This window comes from Tenebrio molitor, chromosome 9 (assembly GCF_963966145.1).
Source record: "Tenebrio molitor chromosome 9, icTenMoli1.1, whole genome shotgun sequence".
Taxonomy (NCBI): domain Eukaryota; kingdom Metazoa; phylum Arthropoda; class Insecta; order Coleoptera; family Tenebrionidae; genus Tenebrio; species Tenebrio molitor.
This window is the reverse complement of record NC_091054.1, coordinates 4,183,988-4,200,269: the sequence shown is the minus strand read 5'-3', so window position 1 is coordinate 4,200,269 and position 16,282 is coordinate 4,183,988. Positions and strand designations below refer to the sequence as shown.

Here is a 16,282-nt window from a genome sequence, read left to right as displayed (position 1 = left end):
CTTCAAAAATCGTAATAAACGCTATTATTGTCTATACTCCATTTTGCGCTTATCATTGGCCGCATATCTGCGCAATCCCATATGTGTCCACCCGGAGCCGACCTGGAGTCCACTCGGAGCCCATCTGGAAAGCACCCGGCGCCAACCGGGAACCCCCCCGGAGCCCACCTGGAAAATAACTTCTCCATTTCGGCAAAATTTACAGACGTTTACTGTAATTGTAAGCAACAATTATCCCAGAATAAATGGTAAAATGGATTTTACCATTGAAGAGAAAGCAATTTTATTACTTTTGAAAGGGTCTGAATAGGGAACTAATAAAACGACTGTTCGTGACAAGTCTAATTTTGCGTACGAATGTAAGACAAACGTTTCGATAAAACAAAAGAAGAGGTATCTAGCACTCTTGATTCGTTTTCTTTTTCATCACTTTTTATACAGGTTTTATGATTATGAGTGACGAGCTCGACAAAATTGAAAATGCAACCCACAATACACTTGTAAATCAAAGCTGCATATGGTCGCGGACATTATCACGGTTTGCAATAACGACGTCTTGTGGGTTGCATTTCCAATTTTATATTTATGGTGTATTCTTTGATTTTAACCAATTTTACTGTCACTAACCTTAGCTTGTAAAATTTATATCAAATATTTTTGTTTTTAAAATTAAAAAACAATTAAGAAAATGAAACATATTTTTTTAATAAAATCGTTTTTATTAATAAATCGTAACAATAATATCAATCCTAATTAAAGATTTGACACATATTAGTTTCCTGATTTTTTTTCCGCATTTCATGCATTATCACCGCCTCGTTGAACATTTTTTGTCGTGTGACAGCATAATCACACACTTTACAACCATTTACGTAACATCTATGTTGCATCTTAAATTTTACTCTCTTAAGACACATGTCACATTCGAACCACTCGTTTACTACACAATTGCCTGAACTTTGCTGCCGTCACGAATACACAACTGTGACATTTGAACCGTTACACGTCTTTGGAAAGATGTTGTTTCGCGTGTCTGTTCAAACCATATTTAGTTTTAAATTTGTTGGGACATTTGTCACAAGTAAACCACTGCACAGCTTCAGAAGTGGTATGTTTAAACAAAATATGTCGTTTTAAATCTTTTTTTCTCCTCGTCTTAAACTCGCAGTTGAAACAGTAAAACCACTCTCCTTCTTCGTCGGATTTATGCCGAGTCACGTGAAGTTTTAGGCGGTATTTCAGCTTTGTTTTGTAAGGACACTGTTCACATTCAAACCACAACGCCTCTTCATTTGTTGTGTGTTTGAGCAATTCGTGTTCTTTTATTCTGAATCTTCGTCTCGTTTTAAAGTTGCATTTATCACACTTGAGCCATTGGATGTCTTCTTTGGAGAGATGCAGTTTCGCGTGTCTGTTCAAATCGTATTTGGTTTTAAACTTGGAATGACATTTGTCGCAAGCCAACCACGGCACAGCTTCAGAAGATGTATGTTTAAATAATATGTGATGTTTTAGGTTTCCTTTCCTTTTCGTCCTGTACTCACAATTGAAGCAAAAAAACCATTCAGCTTCTTCAGATTTATGTTCAGAATTCAAATGTACTTTTTTCTTGTGACATTTTAACTTGTTTTTGTAACTTATATTAAAATCACATTCTTCACATTGAAACCACCTGACATAGGGATGTACTCTTTGGATGTGTCTCTTCAAGTACAACACAACTTTGGACTTGAATGAACAATAATCGCATTCAAAATAAATGACACCGTCGATAAGTTGTGTTTTGTATGGACAGTTCTCATTGGACTCTTTGTCAAGTGTCAAATGTTTAGCAACGCTGTGCAGTTTTAGATTGAACTTTCGCTTCGCCTTGTATTCGCATTTATCACAGCCATACCACTGGACGGCTTCCGCGGGAAGATGAATTTTCTTATGCGTCCGCAGATTAAAGTAGCTTTTAGACTTATACTGACATTTATTACAATGAAACAAATGTACAGCTTCAAGAGCAGCGTGTTCATAATTCGTGTGTTGCTTTAAATGATTTTTGGTTTTTGCTTTGTACTTGCAATGAGAACAACAAAACCATTCCCCCTCATCAGGTAGGTGCTCTGCACTCTTATGTGTATTCAGAACTGGTAGTTCTTTTGTCCCAAACGGACAATACTCACATTGGTACCAATTCCCATCACCATAAGATATTATTTGTACTTTCTCAAAATCTTTTTTTGTATTAAAACATGTACTGTTCAAGTGCTTGAGCCACAACAAGACTGAATATGTTTCAAACGCACATTTTTGACAAATGTAGCTTTTTACCACGATGCCTTCTTTCAGGCGATCTCGCACAAAGTCGACGTTCTTGCCGTGATATTCCTTGATATGTTGATTGAAAATTACCACAAGATCAGATTGAAATTTGCAGTTTTTGCAGTAATACTTTTCTAAGGCGTTTGTTTTGCAATTGGACAATTCAAGCGGCGACTGGTGACGTTTCATGTGATTTAGCATAAAACAACCTGATTTCGTCACGTAAGGGCACCTATCGCAGTTGTGAGTTTTTCCTTTGGCAGATTTTAACACAATCTCATTACATCCCAAATTTGACATTTTAATGTTTTTATAACCTAAAAATTCGATTTCATCTCAGTACAAAAAATTATTACATATGCGCAAAATATGGGTCGGCACAAGTCTTATTGTTAGTTCATCTTCATTATTTCTTAGTTTTGATTTGGTAAAATAAGACACGGTGGTATTTCTGAAGATAATATGTGTTACTCATTTTTTATTACAATCAAGTAGGTACTTACCAATTCATTAGAAAATTCAAAAGCACTATTTATTGTTAAATTATCTTGATTTGATTATCTTTTTATAATGTTCTGGATGATTTTCGTGAAGACGAAGGCATTGAACTTCGAATATCGAATAACTCCAAGAATATGTTTACAAGCTGTCAAAAGTCAAATATTTTTAGTGCGTTCAAAAACGCAATCAATAGATTGTCACAATTATCCCTCAACGCAATTATCTAACTTTCTTCCCCTCTTAGAGGAATGAACTTCATAGAGAATTATTATTAAGTAAATTAAGTAAATCCCTCCGTGAAACTTAAAAAAATAAGATGTCACTCTGTAGAAAAAAAATGACTGTGAAATTAGTGCATTATAAATAAGCTGAAGGTAACAACCCTGAAGACTTCAGCTTTGAAGACTACGAGAGACAATCAGTTTCAGCACGGCCTGTTAATTTAATTTCATTAAAAATGCATTATGAGAATGTTTCCGAGAAAGAGCCAATTTCCGCCGATTAGGGCGCCACAAAACGGGTACTTCACTAAAAATAATAATCAACACTTACGCAACATAACAAAGAACAACACTAAACACAAAAACAACGAATAAGGAAAAAATTCACGATTTTAATTTCAAAGCAGGAAAAAACAAGGAGTTTTTGGACTTTAAATTCAAAATGTCATTTGAATAAGAAACATTTTCGGTGACAAAAACTTAAGATAAATAATATCCCCAAAAAGCGCCCGTACACTAGCGCTCTGCGGGATCACTCAAACAAGAGACCCTCCCCTCATTTTTGCATTTTGCATCACAATCATCACGTTGAGACATGAAAAAGCATGTGAAAAGCGAGGTCGAGCGTCCGTTCCCACAAAAACTCCCAAAGAAATTACTTTCGTTACATATTTAATTATTTTCTGTATACAATTAAAACAAGACAAAAACTGTAAATCACGTCACTCATGTCTTGTCGTCGCACCGCCAGGTTCAACACTTAGTGGTGGAAGAGATAAATAATCGTCAACTCTCATTAACAATTGCACAACGGTTTCCTTGTTATTTACATTGTACGGTAACCTTTCGTCATCTGCGATTTGTCCCAATGATACTGCAACGAGAAGCATTCCAGCGCAAGGGATTTCCCAACGCGACACACCTAAACGGCTTTGCTTACGCTACGAAAAAAAAAGCCAACAATCATTAATCACCAAATCAATACAAATTAACGCTTTATTGCTTCCCTAACTAGAAAAAGAATTAACTTCTTAACCTAATTACGTTGGGAAACTCCTTGTGCTGGAAGGCCTCCAAAAACAAAACTCGAAGTACCCGAATCCGACTGGATAAAAGACTATACAAGACTGCTGCTATATTATAAAGCGATATGATTAGAGAATCAACAATTATTATACATAATACTAATAAAAATAGTCAAATGTAGAAATAAAATCAAGCGTATTACAGCGAAATTGCCTAATGATTGGTACTACACACTATGTTGCAACTGGAATAAATCGAGGCGTTCAAACACAATTTTTTAATTAATTAATCTGACCGAGATCCGTCGAGTACACGTAACCCTTCTGTTGCAAAACATAGAGACGCTTCTCCACCGCTTCTTTATCTACAAAAAAAAAAAAATCAAGGTGAGTAACACAACACGCACTGCTTACATTTCATGAGTAACGCCCTATCTTGTTGAGGTACTTGTTGGGACAAGCTGTGCAGGAGAATCTGCGCCGTTTGATACCGTTCGAAGCACTGCTGCGGATTATTGAACAACTCCTCCAAAGCGGCCGTCTGACACTGAAACAAACTCTCAACCAGTGCGGACGCATCGCCGTACACTCACAATTTGCACCGCGTGCTCGTACAGCAACTTATCCGCGGTTATATTGGTGACCCTCTCCATCACCTCCGGACTGTTCAGCTGCTTACACTCGACCAAGGTCGTCCGAAATTTGCTGTTCAGACTTGACATGACTGCAAACAAACGACAATCAACTCCGGATTCTTCCGGACAGCGCCACTCACCGTTTTTCACTTTCGAACTGGGTCGCAATTGGCCGGATTTCATTTGTGAGGTGGCCAAAGCCAAACCGGAACCTAGCAGCTGCAAGGCCCGCACTAGAAGGACGAATCGCTCCGCTCTTTTCACCAGTTCGTTTTGTATCTGGGACTGGAGCTGAACGGAGTCGTGGAGGGCTCCGATCGGCGTCGAACGCGTCGCCGCCAAGTCTAAGATGCAGTTGCTGAGGGCCAAGACGAAGTTGATTTTGGCCAAAGTCTCGTTGTGCTCTTTCTGCGAAACGAAAAACAGTCGAGTTTGGGGGGAAATATAAATGCCGCCTTTATTTTTCTACAACTTTGCAAATATTGTCTTTGCACCGAGAGGAGTTCTCGCAACGGTTATCTTATCATCGATAAACGGGCGGAGGGTTAATGAAAACACATTTCTGCCGACAATGTTGAACCAATGAAAAATGTTGTATTGACACTCGATTATTATATTTCGTTGTACAATAACTAAACTTGCACAAATATTTAATACAATTGGCAACTTAAAAAAAATATATAACAACTTAAACTGTCCGTGTTTTGGTCTTTATTTAAAATAAAATGTGTCCTTAAACTTGCGAGTGAAAATAAGTTGATTAAAAAATATATTAGTATTCTCGTTTTTCTTGTTTCTCGTAAAATATAAATCAAACCTAAATAAAAAAATACAATTACATAATTAAAAAATGTATTTCCTTACTGTATTCGATTATATAAAAAAAAATCACAAATAATCTAGACCATTTTACTAGTCAGAATAATCACAAGGAAACCACTATACTTTCTGTTATCATTTGATTATTTTTTTTTTCTATAATTTTATAGTAGGTACTCATCCATCACTCATATCTCTAAAATAATTTAAAAAAATAAAATTTAATACATATAATCTACACTTTTACAAAAACTACTCATAACGTATGAAATGTGTATCACTTCTCAATACCACTTTGATTTGTTGATTTCTTTTGAAATTTATTTTCAACTTTTATAAATTGTGCTAAAAGTTGTAAACCAATTTTAATCGTTTCATTATTTAATTTTTTAGGTAATTTGCTGTCGATAAGAAGTTCTATTAAATTAAAGAATTGTCAGAAAAAAATAAGTATTTATTTTTCTTTTATTCATTCATTTCACTTAATAGGTTTTCATAAATTATTTAAAAGACAAAAATTAAAACATTATCGAACTGACACACTTTTATAAGTTAATTCCTGAAATTAAGTGGAATAATCTTTGGGTGATAAGAGTCATGACTTCGCTTCGTTTTTTGTAGCGAACTGTAAGAATATAAAAAAAAGCTTGATATAAATTTCTAAACGTAACTAATTAATAAAACATTATATTCTTTACGATGCTGAAGAACAAAAAATAAAAATAAAACCACGTCACATGTTTTCTCCAAAACAATTTGGCAATAAATTTTGCATCATTCCTGCCAAACGCACTATCTAAGTCAATAAAGATAATATTAAATATGCAATCGCCATAATCCTGCTATTTTTTGCTCATAGCACAAACAATTAAACGAATTTTTTCATTCTAAAATAACATCACACTCGACTTTTATTGTTATTTTTTGAAACACAAGATCCAGGTTGTGGCGAGATAACGATAAGACATATCACTGACAGTGCAGACTGTCGCCGCGACGTCACTCCAACAACAAATACCATAACAAACCTCTAAGAGAGTCTCCTCGGGCAATTCCGGTGCCAAAAACGTGATCGGATGTTGTTCGTAGCTGTCGTTAAAGAAGGCGTAATTACGTATCTCGGATATCTCGGGCAGCGTCACCGCCCTGGTACAGTACGGCATATTGGGCGATCGATTCGGATTGTTATTTTCGTTATTCAAATTGGGACTGCTCAAGATCGGCATTCGGGCCAAAGGTCCGCTCATTCTCGGCGGCGAAGTACCTTCAAAGCATTTTTTTGTTAGGCGACGACCGCGGACAAAACACTCTGACCGACCTGATCGTCGCAAGGGGGAGTAATTAGCCGGGGCGGTTTTGGCCACCGGAGTCCAGAAATTCGTCGGGGGTGGTGTCTCGCACAAGCTGCCGCCCGAAGTGGAACGGCGGCGGCCTCCCGGGGGAGTCCCGATGACGAACTTGACCTAACACAATAAATCAGTTACGCAACAAATATGTATTTGAAAATCAGGGATTCGGAGAGAGTTGGGGGAACTCACGGAAGGCGGCGACAAAGAACTGATATCGATGTCGTTCTGGATCGGCCTGGTCTCCGAGCGCTTCATGCTGATGGGCTGCGACCTTGGAACGTTGCTGTTGACAACGGTCTGTCAAAAAAAAACTTTTAGGGAGCACTTTTTCAGACCAACTAACGCAACAGTTGGTTCTGTCACATCGAGAGAATTTTTAACCTTGTTGGGCGTGTGCGGTTCGTCTTTTTTGTCAGTCTGACTGGTCATCTGCATGTAAGCGTCCTTCATGGTGGGCACCGGCACCGGTTCCAGCACCGGCAAGAAACTCGGCCTGACCGGACTGACCACCGGACCGCAGGGCATGCTCGGCGGCGTCCTCACCGTCGCCGTCGTCGTCGTCGTTACCTTGAACCTGCAACCGAAACTGTCCGACCTATCCCGACCACCTACCGACCCACTTACTGTTTCTCCAATTCGACACTTTCCGTCGACTGGTCCGGGATGTTTCTCGAAACTATAACATAATCATCTTCAGGGCTCGAGCTAAGAGCAATTCTTGTAGATCGTGGAGATTCTACAAGGGAACGGCGAGCGTGATTTGTTAATATTGACAAAAGTCAGTTATGGATGGATAATACAAGATGGCAGGCGATAAAAACAGTACAAAAATGGCGTACCTGGTGGGTCCGGTTGAGATATCGAGCTGGCGCCCCTGACAGGTTTGGGACTGCTGCTTGTCGGCAGATTGGTCGCGCTAGGGGGAGTACCGATCGGTAACGGCACATCTGGAACAAAACCTCCACAATCTCCCCCCCTTCAAAAAAATTACGTCACAAAACGCACCAGCTTGCAGTGGACTGTTCGCTTTCGGCGTCTCCGCCCTTTTCAGAAACTTGTGATTGAAAAACTGGTCAAAATTCAACCGTTCCTTTGCGTTGCGCTTAAGCAAACCCAGAAGCAACTCTGTCAACTCCGGACTGGTCCCGTGCGGGATCCTGCAATTGTCGCCACGTTTAAACCCCACAACGGTGGTCAAAAAACCTCCACTCACTTTGGCACCAGATTCATCGTCGTGTCGTATATTTGTTTCAGCGCTTGAGGGGTGTTCGCCTGAAAGGGCGCCTTCCCCGTCAGACACTGAAACACTATCGTGCCGATACTCCACAGGTCGGCTTTGGCGTCGTACTGAAGAGCTAAAATGACCTCGGGGGCCATGTACATTGGACTGCCGCACAGGGTCGCCGCCATCACGCCATCTTGCAAAAATCGTGCAAAACCAAAGTCCGCTACAAGCAAACGTGCTTGTGTTGTCGACTTTGAATCCGATTCGATTCACTTACCGATTTTCAGTTTGATTTGGGATGGTTGCGGGTTGGGTACGTCGTAACTTATCAGAATATTTTGCGGTTTCAGGTCTCTGTGGACGATTCCCTTCGCTGATAGGGCTTTCATGGCGCCAGCTTCAAGAGGACGCTGTCAGATTGGAAACGAGATCAAACGGGCGCTTACCTAATTGGATGAGGAAGAGTCGGATGGTGTCTTCGCTCAGGGTGCCTTTGGCGTTGAGATAATCGGCCAAGTCGCCCCCTTTGCAGTACTGGAACAGTGACAAATAGGATTGGAAAAGAGGGTCAATCTGTTGCGCGCCCCGAGAGTGAATAAATAATATACAGACAAGATGCTAATTTCGATAACGCAGCTTCCTTAAAGCTATCAAATTATTTACAAAAACTGCGATTTTCGATAATTTTCATTGAAATTGATCAAGAGATTGCAATTAGATTTCTTTTATTCTCATCCATTTATACAGTGGCGATCAATAAATTTTGGTCTTTATTTGACACAGCGCAAAATGTGCTAGTGTGAACCGGGCATGTACCCACAAAAAAGTACTCGTTCGTTGCGAATAACAGCCGAACATTGCTTATAAAGAATTTTTTAATATTGCATCATTGCATGAGACATTTTCTCCGTGTCTTTATCGGTGTTGATAATAATGTAGCACGAAATAAATTTGTATGCGGAAAACGAATTATGTATGTATTTTTTTATTGAAAAGATCATATCAAGGCAGGTGTAATAGTTCTGTTGTAAATAATGTAACACAAAACGATGTTTGTTTTTAATACATTAACCAAATTAACCGGTGGCAAAGCAAGAATTTGCACAAAAACCAATTTACGGATCAACGACTTCAGATTCTTGGAAGGAGACGTGCGATAAAAACAACTTTGATTAGAGAGAACGGTGGCAGTGTAACAAACAAAATTGATTTTCCCGATGTGCTCGACAGGAATTTGAAGAAACAAAACGCACATTTTTTTACATAACTTACTTGGTAAAGAAGAATACCCGAAATGGCACAAAGAACGAAATCCCAGTCGCAGATCAACAGAAAGTAATTTTGGAAAGATTTGCAAAATGAAATTAAAGACGTCTACAACTAATATTGGGATATTTTGCATTCGAATTCATTAATTCATTAATAGTTTTACCGAAATCATTAGCACAAGGTATTGAAGATGGAAAGAATGCACTAACTTATTTGAAATAAGACAGTTATGACTGTAAAAAACGCGGATTGTTTATTTATACGCAAAATCTGTTTTTTGCAGTTTCGCCAGACGTCAAGGTCATTGTGAAATTTCCCACAAATTAAAAATTTTGCCTGCTTAATTAGGGCCAATGTCAATAAAACGTCAATAAAAAAAAAACTGTCAAAAGGTTTATTCTAAACATTCAAAATTATGCCCCAATGTCGTATTTTAGAAGAATAAAAATTATTTCGCTGATAGAGACGGATGTGTCAGCAGCTAGGGTGGCAACCCAGTTGAGATTTCCAAAAAGTTGACAAGATCTTGACAAGACAAGACAAACAGAATTTGTTAGAGGTTATGCCCGTTTCACATTAGAGCAGTTTCCATTGCGTCAAAGAATGACCTTGACGACCAAAATTTATTGCTCGCGACAGTACAAATAAAATGTCTATACTCAGCCAGAGATTTAACAATAGAAAATGTAATTAGAAATAAAATTATAACCTACTGCACACTAGATAAAGATGGAATTTCCAACTCAGCTGTATGTATTAAATTCGAGTGTATTTTCTATTACATTGTTACTAATCGTCATATTTCTTGTTTGATAAATGATAATACATATTCACAAACGTCTAATCAAAAAGATTATTCGCTTTTGATAGATAAAATTGTAAATCATTTAGACATTTTTTATTTAAAAGCGAAAGAAATGTGTTAAAGAAAGATTTGTAAGTGACAGTTTTTTTTTCCTAGTAGAGTCGGACTGATCTCCTTAATATAAATTTGCCAATATCTACCTGTTTTACACATCCATTGATGACGAACCACGAAAAAAAAATTTACTCGATCAAAAAAACTCCAATGAAAAACAGTAAGAACTGTTAGTACTCGTATTATAACAGCGGTGGTTTTTTCTTCAAAAAAACTCAAGTTTTTATCGCACAAAAACATTTTCACTCACTCTTTCGTTTCAATTGATGATTATCCCATCATGAGCGAAGTTTCAAATTAGGGGTTAGAAAAATGTAAAAAAAAAAATATCGATATGTAATGTTACATTAGAGTACGGGAGGTGAATTTTCCGGCGCGACAACTGATTTCGGCCACGATGGTGCAGCCGAGTGGCTGATTAGTTGGAGCGCCGGAAAATAGCTCCCGTACGACATTTGTATTAGACTTTTCGGCTGACCAAAATATTAAATTTAAAAAAAATCAAGACTAGTTTTATTGTAGAATTTGACATCGTCAATAAAGAATCGAATGCTGTGGAATCAATTCCTTGACGACCGCTCATTTGTTTTTTTCGTCTTTCAGACCATAGATCAACCTCTGTGGTTTTGTTTTATTGTGCAATTTTGCAGAAATTTACGAAATAACTTTTTGACATATATACAGCTGCCAACCCGATAGGTTATACTTTCCCTATTACGATTATGATTATTTATTGGTCGATATAAATTAAACAAACACATTTATCGGAAAATGTATACAGGGAAGTGTTTTTTACACTATTTTATACTAACGTATGAACACTTTAATTTTAAAGAAACTGTGAAAAGAATAAATTAACGGTGTCCGCACATTTTTCCCGTACTCCACCAGATTTTTCCCACACTCCACTAGAAATTTTTAACATTGTTCAGGAAATCGCAGCTCCCTTGACCTAAAGTGTAAGGTAACGCTATATTTCCCAGATTGGGAGGCCGAAAAAAATGTTCTATTAGGGATTAAATTTATTACGTGGACTTCCACAACATCCGCTATAGTAATAATCACATTTCGATATATCAACATCGATAAATATGTATCATTATCTTGACTAAACAGAAATTGCTTCTCATTGCTCATGCAGCTTTTCTCGTTACGTCTACTAGTACTGACTAGACTGTTTGCAAAAATACACACACTGAGGTTCGTCATCAGGCGTTGCCAGTATTTTTTGCATATTGATTATGAAAGTTGACTTTTTTTAACGAAAAATCGTAATGAAAGTAGTACTTTTTTAATCGTATTCCATCATTTTGCATCAATCCTTTTAGGCCAAATTTCTCAACTTACAACAATATCCAAAAAAATGTCGTGTTATACAGCACGTTATGAAAGTCTCTTTTTTTCACTCATTTGCTTGATTAACTCGGTCTCCGCCCTCGTTAATCAAACTGCAAATTCATGAAAAAAAAGTATGACTTTCTTTACTAGTTGTACAATACAGGATGTGTCAGAATTCCACCTACAAACTTTTAGGGGATTCAGATCGTAATCGTTTTTTGTTGATTATCTCGCAAACTAAGCGTTTTTGACCCCATATGTATTAAGAGTTTTATGCTTATTTCTGATCATAGAATTAGCCCTGAAAGTTTGTCGGGGGAATTCTGTCACACCCTGTATACTATTAAAATATATTTGTGCATTTTGCTACACCTTTTACATATTTGTTTCTAACACACTAACGGATCCTCCGAATATTTAAACGACGAATTTATTGCTTTCGATACCTAGAATAAATGGGTACAAGATGGTCGGTAACCCCTGCTGTGAGTGATTGAGGAGCAATAAATGATCCAAAAATCGTGCCAACTCATGTTTTCACGTACTCTGACCTGCCTAGTTTTTATTTTCTCCTTCAAAAATATAAAAAACAACCGCCTAACTCAATGCAGTTAGTCAATACGAACTAATTGCAGTATCGGGCAAATTTAAAAAAAAAAACGAGTATATGATGTCCTCTTTGTCAAATTTTATTGACGAAATGAAACGTAAGAGATGTTTGCACAAAATTCCTTAATTACATAATCAAGCAGAGAAAATGTTTGACAATAGCACATAATTTTAAAATAACACTGACGCCCAAAACTATTGCTCGTCACTGTACGTTGATAGAATATTTATTTTATTATTTTAAACACTTCCTAGTACTTGTATCTTCCAGTAACGATTAATCTTGATAAACATTTTTCCCAATCCCTCGTTTGTTTTTATCACAATTCAAACAGGGAAGTTCAACTAGGTTCGACATTACCACATTTGGAGGCCTTGGAGATACGTTAAAAATTAAAAATACCTTAATCTTGACTTTGACAATTTGGCAAGCAAAAGCAGGTTAGAAGATGCCGACATCCATCATATACGTCAATAAAAGATAACCATTTTACGTGAACAACCGATATTAACTGATCTTGCAGTTAATATTTATTTTTGACCACTATTTGAAAATTTCCAGTTGGAAAACATGCCAAATTGTTTTCTGTCTTTACGGAAAAATGAAATGAACTGAACTTTTCAGAAAACGTAAAAAACCTGGTTTGAAAACTGCAGGAAATAAAATTTGAATTCTATGTAATCAATGAGGTGATCAAAATTACAAAATGGAAAATTGAAGATCTCGATTTTCTGGAAAGAATCCGGAAAGTCCGTTGCGAAGAATTCAGATAAATGATTATAATCTTGACTCATATCCCAAAAAATATAAAGAACACTTCACTGTGAAAAATCGAAGGTAAGGTAAATATAACGATAATTCCTTATCTTATCTGTGCGGCCTAACTTTGGCTTCACAAATCATTCATCTTGCTTGGTGTGATCACATGGTGCTAGTGCAGTAACAGAAAAAATTCGCAATGTACCTTTTTTATATTTGTCTTTTGGTATTACAAGCACAAATCAGGTGAGTTTTCTTATTTTCTGTCTTGTCCCGCGGTCAAATTGAACTCCCAATAACTACACGAATTTTCCAAAAAATTCCCCGCAGTAGATTTTCACGTTTGGTGAAAAATCCAGAAGTCACGCATGCATAAAATCAACCGTTACGTAACGGTTAAAAAAATGGACCGAATTACGAACCGGTTCCGATAAGATCGTGTAATAATCATGTATCACAGTTTGACATTTTTAGCGATAACGGAAAAACGCCCTAACTCAATTTTATCGATTTTTTACAGCTTTTCTCTGTATGACGAAGAGACAGATCTGAGTTCTTTATCGGCAAACTACGTAAGTTTATTAATTGCTGTACAAACAATTTTACTTTACAGTTCTGATTAAATATTTGAATTGGAGGCCGAACGGATTGAGATAACGATTTTTTCTCTCTTCCTTTGCAGCAAGAGGTCGAACCGTTCGACGAAAACTTCGAAAATTGGAGCGCGCAAAATGACGCCGGCGTTGTGATTTTCGAAAGCGTCTCGAGATCGCTGCTCAAGAAAATATGCGAAAAGTCCAACACCCTCGTCTACATCACCCAAGAAGATGTCACCGTGGACTGCAAAGCTTTCAATAATGACAACCGACCGATCGATCAAGGGTCGAAGATTGTCAAACGCGAAGCTGAGGTAGAAGTTGAAGGCTCAGGTGATGGTGGCAACGGCAACACCGATCAAGATCAAGTAGATGGCGCTGGAGACGTGAATCCTGCAACAGCAACACCGCAGACACCTCAGGAAACAAGGCCTGAAGAAATTGTCAAAGCAGCGGAGGTGATTACGACTGAGGTTCCACAAGTACCTGAGGCTCCCGAGTCGGTACCTGAGACTCCCGAGTCGGTACCTGAGGCTCCCGAGTCGGTACCTGAGGCTCCCGAGTCGGTATCTGAGACTCCCGAGTCGGTATCTGAGGCTCCCGAGTCGGTACCTGAGGCTCCTGAGACTTCAGAGTCGGCAACTGAAACCTCAGAGCCGGAAACTAAAAATGAGGTTCAAGAGGAGCCATCCGAAGTGCCAGACGCCACATCTGAACCCTCAGAAAATCCATCTGAAGCTCCAGAAAGCAAATCTGAGGTTACAGAAACCGCACCCGTAATTCCACAAAATCCAGCCGAGCCCGAACCAAAACCTGACACTGCAGAATCGCCCAATGACAATGTAGAACCCACTGACGAGCAAGTACACCAAGAACTAGACGAACCAGACTTGGGAAAAGAACCCGAATCAAAACCCGACGGCGGAGATAAAGATTCCAACTCACAAAACTTCAGCCCGCACGACAGCGATGCGGAAATCGTACAAGGCAAAACATTGATTAATACGAAGAAGAACGAAGAAGTAAAAGAAGGCGAAAATGGTGAGTTCATTTTGTTAGTAACATTAGTAACCTTATCGAACACTTTAGAAGTGATTAATCTTATCTTGTGAGTCACTCCACACTAACATGTAAATTAATTGTCGAAATCTGAAAATAGACGACGACTCTGTGAAAGCGCATACATCTACGGAAGACGTCAAGAGCAGCGGCAGCTCCAAAGACACCACGATCTTGGTCGTGCTGTTCGTGGCGGTGATTATAGTGGGGGCGGCGGCATTCGCTTACAACTTCATCAAGAAGCGAAGACAACAATCGGCCGATTTGGAACGAGTCGAGAGAGGCTCAATCAAGAGAAGCTTCCAGAACTTGGCCAAAGCGGACAACGAACCGGAAAAGAAACCGCTGATTGGCGAGAAGAAAGACGTAGAGATGGTGGACATGAAAAAGGAAAGTCGTGCACCGGACGACCAAAATGTGGAAAACACAACGAGTGACACGTCAGTGAAAATATCATGAACGCTTATATGATTATGTATTTATATGTATGTATTTCTTTTGTAATTTATATTTTATTCTATAAAATGCCAATAAATTACTTTTGCTTACCTCCATCACTAAATAAACACTGTTGGCGGATTCCTTGCAATCGAACAGCGCCACAACATTCTCATGGTGCAGCTCAGTCAGTTCCTAACATACGACAGGTTAAAACTGAAAGTTGCGAGCAAAACACGAATTACCTGTAGAATCTTAATTTCTTTTCCGAGCAAACTCTGCTTAGCTATATTTTTCTTTGTGATGCATTTTATCGCGACTGTTAAGGACGGGTTCTGAAATTTTCTGTGTGACAACTTAACCTAATTAAGAACTGGGTCCACTGACCTTTTTTGCGCGTCCCTTGAAAACAACAGCAAAAGCTCCGTGCCCGATTATGTCTTTGGTGTTGTACTCGTAATCGCCGATGCTTTCCATTTTTCAAAAAAATGCCAACAACTTTACACTTACTCAGATGTTATGGTAATGAAATGTTCGACTTCGACTACTGGTTTACGTCTACATGCTGGAAACGTGTAATTGACACTTTAATCACTAAAATTCCGGCGGAACTGTGCGTTATTATCGAATTTTCGAAATTAACGCGCAATGTTTTTGTATGGAACGACACAACGTCAACGTCAATTCGCCATATTTATCAAGATTTATGGAGCACGCAAAACAAACAGAGGAGAGAACTGCAATATCGGCACTGGCAATGGCGCCCTCTTCAGTCTTACGACTTTATTTAAATTTATTTTTGAAGTTTAGAGTGTTGTTCATTTTGATTTTGGAGTTGCAGAAAATGTTAAAAATGCACCGATGAATATAATTTTCACAAACTTATGCAACTAAATAATTTAAAATTAGAGATACCCTTTAGCGCAGTGGTTCTTAACGTTTTTGGTCGCCGCGCCGCTTCAATTCTCAAAATCTAATTCCACATTCCTTTTTTACATGAATATTTAAAATTGTAATTACAATATGACACATTATCATTTATTTGAAGCTTCTTGCCCTCCCAGAGGGTGCATTCACCCCCGATTTAGAATCACTGTTACAATGCATGTGACAGTAAAGTTGGTTGCATAACCCAATTTTCGCTTTATTATTTGGGCTGCCTCATTTTCATCAGACTTTAAAAATAAATATCCTTCGAATAAGTAGATT

At 38.1% G+C, this 16,282-nt stretch overlaps 3 protein-coding genes across 5 annotated transcripts; 1 reads left to right on the top strand and 2 right to left on the bottom strand.

The window, feature by feature from the left end:
- Positions 1-698: 698 nt before the first annotated feature.
- On the bottom strand, positions 699-3,547 carry LOC138138909 (zinc finger Y-chromosomal protein 1-like). The gene is made up of 2 exons (XM_069059024.1): positions 2,814-3,547; positions 699-2,761 (listed from the first exon to the last, which is right to left on the bottom strand). The coding sequence occupies exon 2, from the start codon at positions 2,608-2,610 to the stop codon at positions 1,000-1,002; it is 1,611 nt and encodes a 536-aa protein (XP_068915125.1). The 5' UTR covers positions 2,611-2,761; positions 2,814-3,547; the 3' UTR covers positions 699-999.
- A 140-nt stretch (positions 3,548-3,687) lies between these two features.
- On the bottom strand, positions 3,688-15,804 carry Atg1 (serine/threonine-protein kinase unc-51-like protein Atg1). 3 transcript variants are annotated; one of them, XM_069059021.1, is made up of 17 exons: positions 15,461-15,804; positions 15,319-15,408; positions 15,185-15,268; positions 8,532-8,619; positions 8,363-8,482; positions 8,074-8,308; positions 7,866-8,017; positions 7,700-7,807; positions 7,485-7,596; positions 7,242-7,434; positions 7,050-7,157; positions 6,830-6,974; positions 6,540-6,775; positions 4,833-5,100; positions 4,651-4,781; positions 4,472-4,604; positions 3,688-4,422 (listed from the first exon to the last, which is right to left on the bottom strand). In XM_069059021.1, exons 1-17 carry the CDS (start codon positions 15,548-15,550, stop codon positions 4,340-4,342), a joined length of 2,376 nt encoding a protein of 791 aa, XP_068915122.1. In that variant the 5' UTR covers positions 15,551-15,804; the 3' UTR covers positions 3,688-4,339. The 3 variants fall into 3 exon arrangements, with proteins under 3 accessions (XP_068915122.1, XP_068915123.1, XP_068915124.1); XM_069059022.1 differs by having other exon boundaries at positions 7,485-7,536; XM_069059023.1 differs by lacking the exon at positions 8,532-8,619 and having other exon boundaries at positions 8,363-8,495.
- Positions 13,070-15,183, top strand: LOC138138913 (proline-rich transmembrane protein 2-like). The gene is made up of 4 exons (XM_069059041.1): positions 13,070-13,226; positions 13,501-13,552; positions 13,663-14,617; positions 14,736-15,183. Exons 1-4 carry the CDS (start codon positions 13,180-13,182, stop codon positions 15,092-15,094), a joined length of 1,413 nt encoding a protein of 470 aa, XP_068915142.1. The 5' UTR covers positions 13,070-13,179; the 3' UTR covers positions 15,095-15,183.
- Positions 15,805-16,282: the final 478 nt, after the last annotated feature.

What these genes read in the sequence shown, in the direction of transcription:
- LOC138138913 (XM_069059041.1), top strand. Translation starts at nt 13,180, where the DNA reads ATGTACCTTTTTTATATTTGTCTTTTGGTATTACAAGCACAAATCAG. An exon ending in GTTCTTTATCGGCAAACTAC is followed by an intron (nt 13,553 to 13,662) that starts GTAAGTTTATTA and finishes CTTCCTTTGCAG; the next exon opens with CAAGAGGTCGAACCGTTCGA. An exon ending in AGTAAAAGAAGGCGAAAATG is followed by an intron (nt 14,618 to 14,735) that starts GTGAGTTCATTT and finishes ATCTGAAAATAG; the next exon opens with ACGACGACTCTGTGAAAGCG.
- LOC138138909 (XM_069059024.1), bottom strand. Translation starts at nt 2,610, where the DNA reads ATGTCAAATTTGGGATGTAATGAGATTGTGTTAAAATCTGCCAAAGGA.
- Atg1 (XM_069059021.1), bottom strand. Translation starts at nt 15,550, where the DNA reads ATGGAAAGCATCGGCGATTACGAGTACAACACCAAAGACATAATCGGG. An exon ending in TCAAGGGACGCGCAAAAAAG is followed by an intron (nt 15,409 to 15,460) that starts GTCAGTGGACCC and finishes AGAAAATTTCAG; the next exon opens with AACCCGTCCTTAACAGTCGC. An exon ending in ACGATGAATCTGGTGCCAAA is followed by an intron (nt 8,018 to 8,073) that starts GTGAGTGGAGGT and finishes CGACAATTGCAG; the next exon opens with GATCCCGCACGGGACCAGTC.